The 16,051-nt window shown below is 40.2% G+C and overlaps 1 protein-coding gene across 3 annotated transcripts in view; it reads left to right on the top strand.

Annotated features, from left to right (window-relative positions):
* The window catches only part of ptprub (protein tyrosine phosphatase receptor type Ub), a 231,371-nt gene that overhangs the window by 159,202 nt on the left and 56,118 nt on the right, over window positions 1-16,051 (top strand). For all 3 annotated transcript variants that reach the window (XM_084726379.1, XM_084726378.1, XM_084726377.1), the window contains exons 10-13: window positions 375-576; window positions 4,321-4,423; window positions 4,512-4,785; window positions 12,465-12,501. In XM_084726379.1, the coding sequence (XP_084582505.1) occupies window positions 375-576; window positions 4,321-4,423; window positions 4,512-4,785; window positions 12,465-12,501 (616 nt within the window). The remainder of the gene's footprint in view (window positions 1-374; window positions 577-4,320; window positions 4,424-4,511; window positions 4,786-12,464; window positions 12,502-16,051) is intronic.

The following is a 16,051-nucleotide window of genomic DNA, read 5'->3' as shown; positions in this document are numbered from 1 at the left end:
ACTTAGTGAGAAAATCATTTACTACTCACAATACTTTCTAAAAATCCCCAAGGTTGCTGGCATGACTTTGACTTTAACAGTGCCGGCGCCAATCAAGTCCTTTTCATCTAAAACTATAAACCCACATGAGCAATTAGCACATTGATTTAGAGAAGCAAATTCATTTCTGAGTGAGGTGAATCATATCAATCAAACGTTAGAATTACTCCTTACGACAGAGCCATTACTCAGTTAATGACCTCTGCTGATCAGTGTGAAACTCCAAAATGAATTAGAAAATTTGTTAGCAGCTACAATAATGAAGCATAAAATCAGTGCTGAGGTGACTGGTTTTTATGATATTACCCCAAGACCATCTTGCTTTGTTTCAACAGATCAGTTACCAGAGCATTGAGTCGTCCGATCCGAGCATCAATGTCCCAGGACCAAGAAGAACCGTGTCCAAGCTGAAGAATGAGACCTACCACATGTTCTCCAACCTCCACCCCGGGACAACTTACCTAATTTCTGTTCGAGCCCGAACAGGCAAAGGCTTCGGCCAGACCGCCCTCACCGAAATAACCACCAACATTTCAGGTATGAGCACCACTGAGACCCTGCTCACACCCGGTACTACTGCCATGCTTCCTGGGTGATCTGATCACAAGTGGACTAGTACACTAGTTCATACCTGGCATTACAGTGTGTCTGAGTGACCCCTCATGATCAGATCTCACTTCCCCACACTATGCAAATTAACACTAGGGCTGTTTTGTCAGACAAATGTCCAAAACTGCCTATCTGGCCATCAAATATGATGATAGATTTGATTATTTGTTCTTTTTTCTTTCAGCTCAACACATTAAAACTCCTCTGTCACCCCACAGTGAACAATAATCAGGACTATGCACACTTTTTACTTTTACTTTTTTAAAACCTTTTCTTTTACTTTTTCTGAGTGTGTGGAAAGATAATTTCATATCACAGATGATACAGAATATAATTCATGACAAAGTCAGAGAAAATAAAAGTGTGTGTCTCAGCACAGAGAGTCTATCTCCTGCTTTCTCCTCTCAGAAAAGTTTTTTTTATAAGGAAAGAAACAAACTAATGCATTTCATTTAATGCCGAAATTAAAAGAAGGCATGAATGTCTATAGATTTGCTCTCACTGTATATGCAAAATGCAAGATGGTTTTTAACCCATGGCGGCCTGACAGTGGTAGCAATTAACAAGCTGGGATAAACACAATTTTTTTTACACAAAGAAAGAAATAACACCTTCCAGATTTACAAGAAGGCCCCAGAAATTAAGAATTAAAGGGAGCCTGGGTTTATTAGTGGGTTCCACTGCAGGTAAAAGAGACCATATGTAATTTGTATTACAATTAACCAAATGATGTACTTACAGGACATCAGTTAAGTAGGAAATTCTTCAGTGTGACCTAAGACACATAAACCCCTTTTCCATAAACGTGCTGGCCTGCTTTGACTCAGTTTGGCTTGGCACGTCAGCCTAGCATGGCAGGGATTTGCATCACCATTACTGCAGGGTTACCCACTTGAAGGTGTGTATTCTAAGTGAAAATGAGCGTGTTGATGTGTTGAGCGGCTGTAAAACAGCAGTTTCTTCACAAGAAAAAGCCTGTGTTATTTTGTCATTCAGAAGTTTTTATTGTGAAGTAGCAAAATCAGGAAATGTGTTGGGTTTTCATCATTGGTAACTTAGAAATGTAGAAAAAAAACAGAAATCTGAAAGTACAAAGAGCAACACAGGAGAGAAACTAAACTTTCAATCACAGAGATTAAGTTAGAAGCTACAAAAGTAGAGAGAGCTGACATGACAGGTTGGCCATACCCAGCGAGACATCACCACAGCCTGCTGGGAGGCGGGTTGGGCTGGCTTTGGTCCCTCTCCAGAGAAGGTCCATTGTCGGCAAAGCTTGGCACATTTGAAGTGACCTATATGCAAATCAGCGTGGCACGGTTTGACTCAACAAAGCCAAAAGTGACAATTGCTGCTAAAAGAATGTGGTCACATGCAGCCTAGACCAACCCAAAAGTGGTCTGAGTGATCAGATCTCAAATGCATGCTGAGTGCATTCACACCTGTAGTCAGAGCTGTCCACTTGTGATCAGATCATCCAGTAAGAATGCTGAAACCACGTCTGAACAGGGCCTGACTGACTGGATATCTGTGCTTGCAAAGGAGTGTGAAAGCTGCTGAAAAACTGTAAAATAGAAATGGAAACAGACAGCGTCTCCATGTCTAGGCTGATCTCTCTGTGCCATCTCTGCCTATCACTGATGCAGCATGCAGGTACAACGCTAGACTTCACCCACTGCGAGCTATAATTAGGATCCAGGTTTTCTCTCTTTTGACCTCGGCATCTTTCTTCTTTTGCAGAGGCAAAACTACTGCTCCCAGAGTGTAAAGCTATTTTCCGGTGCCTCTCCAAACCAGTGGCACACTGTCATCTCACAGTCCTCAAGACATAAATTAACTCGTAGGAAGCAGAGAAAACACCACAGAGGGGACACTGCTGTGTGTTATGTATAAAGGAAGATGCAGTACATTCTTGGGACCAGGATGTCACCTCCGAGAGTCTCTGAGCTTATTACTGGTGATAGAAAACCAGCCTCTGTGTTTCTATTTCCTTTTAATGATGCATTTGCGCTTGTTAAGGGATGGGATTGCACCTCTTAGGAACACACAACACAGCCACTCCCACCCTGTCCCACTCACACATTTCTGCTCCTATCTCTTTACAAAGAGGCCAGGTTTGTTTAATTATAGATTTAGTGCACAATCACTGCTCACTGGCTGTATGTCAGGCAGAACGCTGGCACAAAGCCAGACCACAGATGGAGTCCAAAAGTCTTTGCAGATCATCCTCAACCTCCTCCACTGGCCCACGGTGCAGAACATTCACTTACACTGAGTGTCTCTCAAATCTGCACTGACAGCTAGCAAACACTGAACACCTTCAACAGCTACTACTGTCAGCATCTTCGAGCAATACCCACCGCAGAGTATCCAGCTACACACACACACACACACACACATTCAGACGTGTGCACCAACACAATCATCCTTCAAACAGGCTCTATCTGGCAGCTGGCGTCAAACCCTCTTTTAGCTCTACAAACCACAACAGACCTTTAATGTCAACAAATGCACATTTGCTTTTGCTTAATGATGTCAGGTTTTTTTCTGCCGCAGTATTAGCAAACAACCTTTTTAATATGATAATCATCGATTGCTCATGAATGGTTTGCTCCCTTTCCCTTCGCTAATTGACAGCTAATATTAAAGAGAAATGTGCCGGCACATCTCCAGGGAGGAGCACGACTTTAGCCAAATCCTTTCAGATGAAAACCCCATTCAATTTAGCCTCACTACCATGACTTTTAATTGGCCCTGTATCCAAGACAACTAGATGGGAAATTCAAACAGCGTGCTGAGTATGAGAATGTGGGTATTTGGTACATTAGCAGATAGTTATTTATGTAGAGAAAGTTTTCATTAATGTCTAATCACCTGAAAATGAGAACTGTTGTGTTTTCTTTACCTTAGATTGAGCCGTTGTATTTATAGAGGGTGCGGGTCCTTAACTGTCAACTTGTTAAAATCCATTTCCATATTCGGTCTGACATTGCCTCCACACTAGCCAGTTTCCCTGGAGGAGGGGGCGGATTTGATTTTCCCAAACTAATCACTAGAGACCAATGTGATATTAAGTTGACATGGGTATGTTGCCATGCCAATATATTTTGTTTTTGCCCCTGTATTTGGTTTTTATGAGAACATGAGTGTGTGAGGGGTAGTTTCATTACTTCAGTGGTTCCCAGACTTTTTATGGCCCTGACCCAGAAGACAAGAAAAGCTCAACCCTGCCCCAAAACTACAATTATTATCAAACATTGAGGATTGACAACAATTAAGGAAGCAATTGATAAAAAGGATTGAAGTTGAATGTTACTGAGCATGATATGATCAGGTAACTCTAGTTTGTTTTTCTCCTACATAAATCATATTAATTTAACTTTGTCTCACTCTCACTATATTTCTCCTCTGGTCATCCATGCAATCTTGTCAGTTTCACGAGACATGGAGGGGAGGTACATGTTTACAGGGAAAAAGAAAGCGAGCACAGACTGTGTTTAAATTGAATTGAAGTGGCCTAAATGAACCCTGGGTAAGGCTGTGTGTGTGTGTGTGTGTGTGTGTGTGTGTGTGTGTGTGTGTGTGTGTGTGTGTGTGTGTGTGTGTGTGTGTTTGTGTGCATGTGCCTTAATTATGTTTGACATGTACTGTAGGTGTGTTTTCATGTGTCCTCAGCTCCCACATTTGATTACGGAGACATGCCGTCCCCCCTGAGCGAGACAGAGAGCACAATTACTGTCCTGCTGCGACCTGCCCAAGGTAGAGGAGCACCTGTCAGGTGAGGACGTCATCTCAACTTAACACATTAGATATTTTCTTCCTACCAAACATGACATATTAATGGTGCTCATCCACCCTGTATCCAGTACATACCAGGTGGTGGTTGAAGAGGAGACAGGGAAGAAAGTGAAGAGGGAGCTGGGGCTTCAGGAGTGTTTCCCACTGCCCATGTCTCATGGCGAGGCGCAGGCCCGGGGCACGCCCCACTACTACACGGCTGAACTGCCACCCAGCAGCCTCCCTGAGGCCAGCCCCTTCACTGTGGGCGACAATCACACCTACAATGGCTACTGGAACAGCCCCTTGGACCCACGCAAAAGCTACCTTGTCTACTTCCAAGCTATGAGCAACTTCAGAGGGGTGAGTGATTGTAAACAGCAGATCTGGCAACACCGCTTGCAGACATAAGTGTTTGAGAGTGATTCTGAGCCAGTGGTGAGTGGAGTTAATGAGTATCTGTATTTACCAGTGCTACGGGTGACGCTGTCGGACAGTTGGCATTGTCTGGGCTCACAACCCTTGAAAGAATATTTGTGCTGTGAAAAGGGTTGCTGGATGAAAACATATTGAGCTGGCAGTGTAACTACTTGGAAATGATGTATGTTTATGTATCCAACCGCTTTGATTCTTTGCAAACAAAGCAAGTGTGAAACAGGGAATTACTTGCGTGCATTACTTACAGCTAGCAAAGCTGTGATTAGCTGGAATTACTCAGAGTCAACAACGTACTTCACTTCATTTGTCTTTTATTTTGAATGCTTTTCCCATTCTGTCCTATTCCTATTCTTTTTTTGTCCTGTTACCTCATGTCCCTCATTCAATGGGCTTTTTCAATATCGTCCTTATCTCGTCCTCTCTTTCTTTATGCATCTCATCAGCAAAGTGTCTTTGAAAGCAGCCAGTGAGAGAAGACCGGGGTAACACGGACGCAGGATTAAAGCTTCTACATTTCTGCATTTGTGTTCACATAACAAACACTTGGTTGTAGAGCTTGTTAGCTGAGACGCTGTACGTTATTTCATACTGTTGGGTTTCCATCCGTTTCACTGAGCACACACATCCCTCCAGTCGTACCCAGAGGACGCCACATTACCTTTCCAAATTCCATTACAGGAAGAGCTGCTACCTGGGTGAGGCAATTACTTAAGGATAATTGGGCACAGGTGCAGATGATCAGAGGTAGAAAGCTGCTGCTTTAATATTCACAGACTGTGGCGATGAAGCTGAGAGATGTTGCCGTAGGTAACGCAGCCTTCTGTGATCATCAACTGAGAATAAATACATGCAAGCTGGGCTACTGGTCTGTCTGACTTTCTGTGTCCTGTCGGTGCTTACTTGTGATCACGTCACTTTATTTTTGTATCGGGTTTGTGTGTATTATTAAGTCCCAGGAACAGAGCTGGAGGGCTCATCTCAGCCAGTAGCATCTTTTTCCAACCCAGTGGAGAAATACACGGAGGGACTGCAGTGTGAGCACTTCACACAACTAGGCTACTAAGCATGGGATTAGATAGGGGAGGCCTGGCTTTACCGGCGGATGGGATTAGGTTTTTGTTTTGCCTGGCAGGGGGCCAGCACCCATGACCCACAATGAGTGCAGCCAAATCACACAGCCAGCACTGTCCCCGGTCGTTCAAACACTGCCGCCTTTGCCTGGAAATACAGTTGCAGCCACTGTCGAAATCTGGGCATCAGTCCTGTGTTGGTGCTGCAGGGCTGAAACGATTCCTCTTGAAGGATCAACAGGGTGCCAGGAGGCCAGGAACTTAATTTTCACAGCTACACAAGGAGCTCTTCTCAAAAAACGACAAAACTTAATCCGGCAAACATAATTACAGACTTGGCTTTATTCTAGTGTCAAAGTTTCAGACATCAGACCCTTGTAAATTCAGTCTTTGTTGTGGGTTTGATGTTTCCTCTTTTTAAGCATAAGAATGCTTTTATTAAGTTTTTGTCAGCTGAAAAGCTTGTGATTTGATCAATCAGTTCAGCACAACTGAAGGGCAGTTCATTTCTGGGCAAATAACCAGTCAACAGCAATGCAGAGAAGACAAGTCACAGCAGGGCTAAGAAAACATAAACTGACACTTGAGGGCTGAACTAGAAAAAGTGCTAATTACTGTGGCCCGACTGATATTGGATTGTTTTGGTCTGATACCAGAATATAGGGAATAATGAAATTCTGATATGGATATATCAGCAAATATTCTCTATACAGAATACACATGAACACTTTAAAAGTGTTAAAACTTTTAAAGTGATTAACTCTTGCTAGGGGAATTTGTTAAAATTTTCATCCAAACATTTGGATGCAGGCAAACTGATTGAATTTTGGTGTTCAAAGTTCCAGGTGACTGTTATCTCATGCCGATACTTCAAGAACACCTTGAGCAAATTTCTTCAAACATACATTTGGACTTTAGGATGAGCTGAGTAGACTTTGGTGGTCAAACGTCAAAAGTCATGGTCACAGTGAACACAAAAAAGGTTTTTGGCCACAACCCAAGAAATCATAAGCTAATTATGACAAAATTTCACACAAATATTTAATAGGATAAAATGATGAGGTGATGACATTTTATTTTCAAAAGGTCAAAGGTCAACTTCACTGTGACATCATAATGTTAAGCTCTCTATCAGTCCTCTGTCCTCCTCTGTAAAAATAGTACCCTAAATGAAGACAACATGTTTCTCACTGAAAATTATTCACTGGAATCACACATATCAATATAGTGAAAAAAAAAAATACATTTTATATTTATTAAATAAAAGGCACTATATGAGTTTGGACAGACGGATGTAAACAACAACTTGACTGGTTGATAGAGACATTAATTCTAGTTCAATTTAAACTTCTTTTGCACGTGACAGATGCTGAAAGTAGGCAAGGGCGTAAAAAAATATATTTTTTGATTTTTTGATTTTGATTATTGAAATTGAAAGCTCATTTGGATTGATTTTCTATTATATTTAAAATTGTGACACCCCTATTAACAGGATCCTTTATTGTCTAAAATAGTGTTGGGCACTCAAACAGTAAACTTTCACAGGCATTTTTAGTATTAAATATGTACTAATAAAAAATCCCAAATTCAGCAAAATATATGTATTTATCCATCCTGAATTGTGAAAAAAAGATCAAATGCATATACAATTCTGCCTATCAAGCAAACAAATAAAAACAATCTGCATTATGTTCTATTAAAAAAGGTTTCATACAGGTGCATATCGGACAACATATTTCCTGATGCTGATCTAGATTGATATAGCTGTGATAATCTAATATCTATAATAATATCTGTAATGTTGGTTGACTGATATATCAGTCTGGCTCTACTAATTACATAAACTCAGATAAAAATAAAAGAGCATCCCTTGGCAGCAATTTCAGCACTAAAAGAGCAACAAATAATCCATCATGACACTGCTGCCTTCTTTTGCCTGTTAATGATATTACTAACATTACATTATTATGTTATTATTCTTCACTTCACACAATCTTTTGACAGCAGTCACACTCAAGTGTTAATGAGAGAGCCCATTAAAACCCACAAAGCAGATGTGAAGGTTTGACTTGTGCAGCCTGAACTGAAGAGGTTCAACAATTACTAAATGTGTTTTGTGCTGTTTTGTATTTTCCTTTGTGTTTTGTCACCCTGCTTATCCTCCTCGTGCAATTATGCATTTCAGCCCTTTTTACATTTTAGCGCCGTGCTCACTCTGTCACAAAAATGTAGACCAAAAAACAGAATTTTAGCATTCTAAATTAGATTTTGTACGGAAGCATAAATGCTTTCAGCATATGCATGTACTGTGGGGTATTTTTGTAGTAGTTTTTGGATCGTATACAGAAAAGGGGAAACATAATTACCTTATGCCCACTCATTGTGGGAGAAGAAAAAAGCTGTACCTGCTCTTGAGCTAAAAGGGTAGCTGGCACTGAAAGCAGCTCTCTGTTCAGAATGAAACATCAGAAAACAGTCACATATTGGATTAAACAACTGGCTGATAAGAGTTTCTGCTTATGGAAATGGCAATAAGGTTGTCATGTTTGGCAATTATTCAATGTATTCCACCCTGAACACCCTATTAAAATAAAACTGAATTGTCTGCCTACTTATTTTATCATTTAATTATGCAGCACATTAATTCAGGGTCTGTGTGGCCTGTTTAAAGTTTGTGTTTGTCTTGAATGTCTTTGTGGAGGGACAACATTGCACCTAATCCTCTTCAGTGGCTGCTATGGGAATAATTTGAACAGTATGGGACCCATAATATTTGGCATTTAGCCATACTAATTATCTGCAGAGTGGCTGTCAAGCCTCTCTAATTGTTTTGATTGATTCATCTAAAGAGGTGCTTGAAAGACTGTGGATACAGACTGTAGCTTTGAAGGCCACAGTGTAGTCGTTTATAACATCTACTCTTACATCTCACAACTGCGCACACACACATGCACACACTGTAAAACCTTGAGTGTGTGCCGTGTGGCCCCGTGTCGTGTGTTGGCATTTGTGTTTTGTATTTATAGCTGCCAGGAACCACCAGCCCCTCTGGCTTGACTGGCACAGCATGACCAGGCGTGTGATGTGTGTCCCGCAATCAAAAGCGTGCCAATTAACTCTTGTGCTGCGGCGGCGCACAGTGATTCAGTGGATGTTACAAAATGCGCTTCTATCCATTACAGCAACCTATTTTATCCGTATCATCTAAAGTAAATAGATGCAAATGTACTTTGTCCTAATTTGCCAAAGCTTGTAATGTTTGAATATACAGTGAGATTTCAAACGCTGTCTCCATGAAAGAGGCTGCTTCAGATGAATCAGCTTTTCTTGATGGAAAATATTTCCAATAATTGAGTGAGTCACTCAAAAGCTCAAAGTCACCAGTCAGCGCTTCTCCAAACACGTAGAGTGAACCAAGAACCAAGGATGCATTTTTAAAAAAAAATCTGATTAGAACAAATGAATAATCAGCAGCCACTGTGATGAAGTCTCTTACTCTCGAGAACCAATAAAAATGAAGTCACAAAGTCTTTAGTTTTCTGTCTTTTTATTTTCCACAGTCATTCCTGGTCACTTTTCCTTTAGCACCACCACGAGGTTGACATTTGTGGTAATTAAAATTTTTTGACACACATGCTGATGTTCCCCTTTGTCAATATGGTCAACTGAAGCATTAGATTCCTCGCTGCTTGCTATATTGACCAAGAAAGTGGAGTTTTCCTGCTGCACAATATGTTGTTCTGTTGCAGAATCTGTTGAACTACAAATCTGCTTCAGGCTATTTCAGCATGGCTTTCTAGTCTCCACCTCTAGGTAGCCATGGGATGTGCTAGATGAGTAAGTAAAATAATAGCGGTGGTGATCCAGAGCAACATGGGGCTAGGCTCCATTCTCGTACATGTAAGCACCACCGCACAGCTCCATGAGCGGGAGAAGTCAGTTTTCTTGGTAAATATAGCACACACTGAGGAATTTATTGCTTAATTGACTATATTTACCATCAACAATAACCGCACATGAAACGTGCTGAATTTTCCTGTTAACTTAGTTACTTACTTTTTTTCAGTACTTTCATTTCTGACTAAATTCAAAATTTATGACATTCCCATCAACCTCTTACCTTGAAAGGCAGCTGGACTCACGAGATCATGTGTGAATCCCTCTTGCCAGGGTCCAAGCTATCCGTTTGTGTCTTCACCAGAGGTGGTGCGAGATAATCAGCTTCCTTAGAGGGATTACTGCCAGCTATGGGTGTGGTTTTAGGGGCGCCGACAGTGAGACGCGTCCATGGAAACAACTCGTCTTGAATGATCAGTAGTGGCTCCTGAAGAGGTTAGCGTGGATACTGTGACAGCATCAGTTATATCAGAACTGTAGAGTATTTCTTCATTGAAAGAAGAGCAAAGGACAGCACTGACGGCTTTTATGAATGGAAAAGATGTTTTTGCTTGTCTTCTGGGTTTGTCAGGTTTGGCCTCTGTTCAGTGAGTCGATCTGATACATTGAGGTTAGCCCGTGTTCATCCAGTCACCTGCCAAGTGTTTTTTTGAAATTGCTCGCCCTTTTCCAAACAGTTTCTGTGGACAGCTTCCCAGATGTTTCTGTGTAACAAACCATCTGGCTTGTCAGGTTCATCAGCCTTAGCTGTACTGCATATTTATTGCTAATTATCAAATGTTAGCATGTTAACATTCCAAAATAAAATGGTGAACATGGCCTACATTATACCTACTAAGCGTTAGCATGTTAGTCTTGTCATGAGCATGTTAGCATGCTGACAATAACATGCAACTGAGTACATCCTCCCAGAGCCACTGGCTGTACGCTCATTGTTAGTCTTGTTGTCCTGTGGTAAATCCCAACATGGTAACACTTTAAGGTACCAACCAAAATAAGCCAGTACTATCTAACCAGTGAAAGGATACCTGTATTCAATCTTTTTTGTATCCAGATCTAGAAAAAAAAAGACTATTTTTATGGTCAGTCACCACAAGCATTCCTTGAAAAGAATAATGTTCATAAATTATGTAATGTATGGTATTGGTATCACTTAAAGGTTACTGCTGCTGGTATTGGTATCAGAATTTAAATGATACCCAGGCCTATTTACAATACAGTACACAAGAATTATGTAGCGGTTAGTGAGGAACAATTGAGGACCGAATCAGTAAGAACTGATAATTAATGAATTGTTAATAAGTTGTCACTGTTTTACTTTATTTACTTTAATTCTCACCTATTTTATTTATTGGTTATGATGCTATTGTAAACTAGTAGTCACTGATTAGTTGCATTACCTCTCTGCAGTGAAGTGTAATGAACATCAGAATTCTCATATGAAGCGTTTTGTAACATTGTTTACCAGGTGAAGCTAAATTTTCTTTCTGTCTACATGTATGATCCGTCATAAACCTTAAATGCAGCAGTTCAAAACAAATAAATCCTTATTTTCAAATAAAATGTGCAGTGTATCCAAAGTTGAAGCAGATGAGATACCTTGAATATAAATACATGAAAGTAGGGCTAAAGGGGTTAAATACCACTCACACATGGTAAACATAGGTTCTGTCATTCTCTGACTCAAAGCGGTTGGTTTGTGGAAATGAAATGACAGTCTGTCTGACAGACAACATGTTTGTCTACAGTTTAGGTCTGTACTTTGAGACCAAACCACCGGGTTAAGAGCTTGTTAAAGTGTCTGTCAGTTTGAAATGGATTTTCAATTTTAAAAAAAGCAATTTAACTGGAGTTTGAGCAAAGCGCTTTTTGCTCATTTCCGAATGAGCAAATTTGCATAATTGTCCCATAATGCCTGAATTAGCATCTGTAAATCTTAATTTGATAATGCATCTCCTCCAAGAGGTGGCAGGATGGAATTGGATTACAGTCTTGGATCTCATTAGTGCTGTTTGACAAAGGTCCTTTTCATAACACTGAGATGTCATCAGCTGAAATTTGAATAAAATTAATTCCTTTTCATAGTGGTGCACTGGTCTGAAACCCTCCTCTTAATTATGCGCGCTCCCTTTCAACTCTCATCTTTTCTCCTTCAGCGAGAATCCCCTTCTCAAACACTTCACCACAGCTCTCAGATTTGAGATATTTTGTAATCTCATGCCATCAATAGGACTCTTAACTCAGAGGTAATTTGTCCTTTTAGTCTGAATCATTTTTCCTGTAATTTATCTGTGTCTGTATCATAAAGTAAATTATGCTTTTTAGAGAAAAATGGTGCAACCCATTCATGTTTTGTAATCTGACTATTGAATCAGAGGGTAAAAACAGCAGGGACGGGAGACAGCACTGTGGGTCGAGATGTGGTCCAGAAGTGTCCCCTGTGTATACGTGGAGTAAACATCATGTTTTAATGCTCATTCAGGGTGTTTTATCTTGCGTGGTCATATTTTCAAAGTGATGTATGTGTGTGTCTCAGCTCAGCATTTCATGTCACCTTCTACTCTTTTATTGCGTCTCTTTTATGCAAAATGCAAAGCGACATCCTCCCCTCTGATGTTTTCTTTCTTTCTCTTTCAGGAATCCAGAATAAACTGCATCCGCATTGCTCGCAAAGGTAATTCAACATGAATATTTCTCCGCCCACAAACAAAGTGACCTTGAATGAATTTTCCTGCACCGTGTCTGTTTTGCAAAATTGTCTACTTTTACATTGTTCTAAGATGAGCAATTAAGAATGTACACACAAGAAAAATATAAAAATTGTTTTTGCTCTCATTTTACATGAGTTGAAATAAAGAACCTTGTGCACACAAAAGGTTCATTCCCCCAGATTTTGTTCTCAAATTGTTAAAATCTGTGTTGTTGAGCACTTTTACTTTGTGACAGGTGTGATATATACACATGGGGCTACAGATGCCAAATTCATTTCCCAGGACAAAGTCATGAACTACCCTCCTCTGCCTCTGATTGGCTAGTACTTGTTGCCTTTGTTGGTTGGGTTTGTTTTGGGATGAAGAGTGATTGGTTAAGAGAAAAAGTGAGTTGTGGTTTTATCAGTCTGCCTTGGCCATTTTGATTTTGTTAATTGATTCCGCCCTTTAAACTTTTGAGATCCTTGTGATGTTTTTACTTGGCCCCTTTTTACCGTCTGTATTTTTAACTGTGTTGTTTTATCTGCTGTTTCTTTGTATTGGCTAATTTTATTGCTCTTTTTATGCAAAACATTGTTAAGAAAAGTTAAGTTTTATTTTTTTTTTATTATTATTATTATTATTATTATTATTATTATTATTATTATTATTATTATTATTATTAAAATATAAGGATAAGCCAATCATGACTTTGCCCACCTGGGAAAAAAAATCTCACAGTGGAGGACCATTCTAAAATGGTTTTGTCTTGAAAAAAGATGTTCAGTAGGCACTGAATTACAGCTATTTAACATAAGGCTACATATACCCTTTTTCCCCCCAGAGGGGCAAAGTCATGACCTACCCTACACTGCCTTCGATTGGCTACCATTCAGTGCCTTTGTTGCTTAGGTTAGCTAGGCTAGGTTAAGGGAGTGATTGGTTAGGGTTAGGGTAAGAATATGAGGGCAAGCCAGTCAGAGGCAGAGTAGGGCGGGTCATGATTTTGCCCTTCCAGATATCAAATACTGTATCTATAGCCCTCTGTCAACATGTCACAATGAAAGAGCACTGTAAAATGTGCAGTTTTATCTTGGAAAAAAATATTAGACACTGATAATGACTGTTTCACAGGGCTACAAGTTTTTTTTTTTTTTTTGTTGTTGTTGTTGTTTTTTTCCCAGGAGGGTGACATAATGTCCCGCACTACTCTTCCTGTGAATAGCCTACCCTGATATTCTTACCGTAACCCTAACCAATCACTCATCATGCCTAAACTCAACAAACCCAACCAATAAAGCCAATAAGTACAACCCAATCAGAGGCATTTTATCTTTTTTCAAGAGAAAACTGCAAATTTTAGAGTGGCCTTTTATTGTGACCATTGAACGGGACATCTGTGTCACAATTCTGCAGTTTTAACAGCATCTCTATATGCCACATCTGTCAGAATTACCTTGGCAAACAAGAAGTACTTTTCTAACATGGATTTTTTTTTAACAAAATTTGAGGGAAATATACTTGTTGTGTGCATTGAATAAGTCTTAGGTCTTACACTTCAACTCATGAAAAATGAAAGCAAAAACAAAAGTACTGTGTTTATATTTTTGTTGAGTGTCACTGTAACAGCATTTCTGAAGTTTAGCATATTCACCTATCTCTCAAGTACAAAGGTGGGGATCTGGACAAATGTTCTCTGACGGTTGTGGTTGTTTAGCAGTGGGCCTCTGAGAAAAGGGCAACACGCAGGGAGGGATTAGAGGTCACGCTTTCATCCTGTTTGTTTGGGGGCAGACACTGGGACACACTGTATCAAAGGAAGTCTCTTTGTTCTCATCAGCAGCCCACTAGATGGCTACATCTGAGGGCTTTGACCTCAGCAGAATCCAGAAGGGTCCTCCAGATCAAAACTTCCAGATGGAGCTACCTTGGCCTATCAGTATGAGAAAGCCCTGCCTGCCCTCCACCTCCTCCTCCTCCTCTGTACCTCATCTTTTGGATTCAAAGGGACATGAAAAGGGCAGGGAAATTGACTTTAAGTCCTGATGGCAGGAGAGCCCCGCTGCCATAGTGCACTGTCAGATCATGGTGAATAAAAGTCATGTATTTATAGTTATCATAGCACTGCTACAGTAAGCAGAGCCTTGCAAGAAAATTGTCTTTGGCGGGGGTGTCTTTGTATGGTGAAGGCCTCTTTTTGTGAGAGAAAAATGAAAGAGATGAGGCTCTCCTCAAGCATAAAGCCAAAAGGCAAGGCTGAGTGTCTAACTCCATCTGCACCCAACAGACACCTGGTTGGGCATTGATTAATTATACTTTCTCACAGCAGTGGGCTTTACACTGTGTGCTTGCCTCTTTACTTTGACACTAAGCAAAGAAAGAGCGAAAAAAAAATACACAATGGAGCTCCAACAGTCAAAATAATTTGATTTTAATAAGTAAAGAAGCAAGATAGTATTATAAAAATGGAGAGAGCAGAAGAAAGAGGAGAGAAAAATACACAATGGAAAGTAATGATCTAAAAAATTGCCAGCATTACATCATCCACACGCAGAATGATGTAACCGAGAAAAATCCTGAAAGGCAAATTGATAGGAAAAAAAATTCCTAGGGTGATTTCCAATTTCAAGGTGCAACGGGTCAGAGGTTTTTTGTCGCTGTTTGTGATCTCTGTGCTCCCTCTACCATTAACATGGCCTCTGCATCATCGGGTCCTAAGCCGTTATTATCAAGCAGCCCATCACAAGCAAAGTGGAGGCAAATGATTCTGGCTTGGATAACAAAGCTGGAGATTACATTTCAACTTCCAGGTGACAGTTTAATTAAGGATCCTCTGGCAGGCTCAACACAACAATAGACTTCCATTTCTCCTCTAAGTGCCAATTTCCACCATTGGGCAGCTGGCAGGTGCATGGATTCATGTGGAAATCTATTTCATGCTCGTCTTTGGCTTAATAGAAATTTCAAGGCTAAATGTGGCAAAACCGCCTTATCTGTCCAAAATGTCAGAAAAGTAAAATTGATTTTTCACCTCCCCATCTGCATTTTTAGCCAATCTGAAAGTAGGCCTGTATTTTACCTTGTTTTTTTTGAATGGGGCACCTTGAGACGGGCTGAAATCTGTTATTTTTGGTTACAGTAGCTCACAGACACAAAGGCATCTTTGGATGATAGTGTGCATCTGTGTGTCAATAGAACATATTTGATTCAGTCTGACTAAACCCTCACCTGCTATTACTACAAAGTAAAGGCATTTTTGTTGGTACAGGCATCATATGACATGACCCAACACAAAATGCAACAGAAACTCTTTCAACAGTTATATGTAGAACATATAAGAAGAAGAAGAAGAAAGCCAAGTGGTAGAAAAGATTGAAAAATGCTAAAATCTGTGATGCAATATTTTCCCATTGCTGCCAATGTTAAAAAACAGATTTATACATGTCTTCTTGTCCAATGTCCACACACAGGGTTAAGTGCTCTCCACTACAACCAGAAACTGTTGACATGCAGTTGGATGCAGTAAAGTGAATA

The sequence above is a fragment of the Lutjanus erythropterus genome, chromosome 9 (assembly GCF_056507025.1).
Source record: "Lutjanus erythropterus isolate fLutEry1 chromosome 9, fLutEry1.hap2, whole genome shotgun sequence".
Classification (NCBI taxonomy): Eukaryota; Metazoa; Chordata; class Actinopteri; order Lutjaniformes; family Lutjanidae; genus Lutjanus; species Lutjanus erythropterus.
The sequence above is the reverse complement of the archived record's forward strand: the minus strand, read 5'-3'. Positions and strand labels throughout refer to the sequence as shown.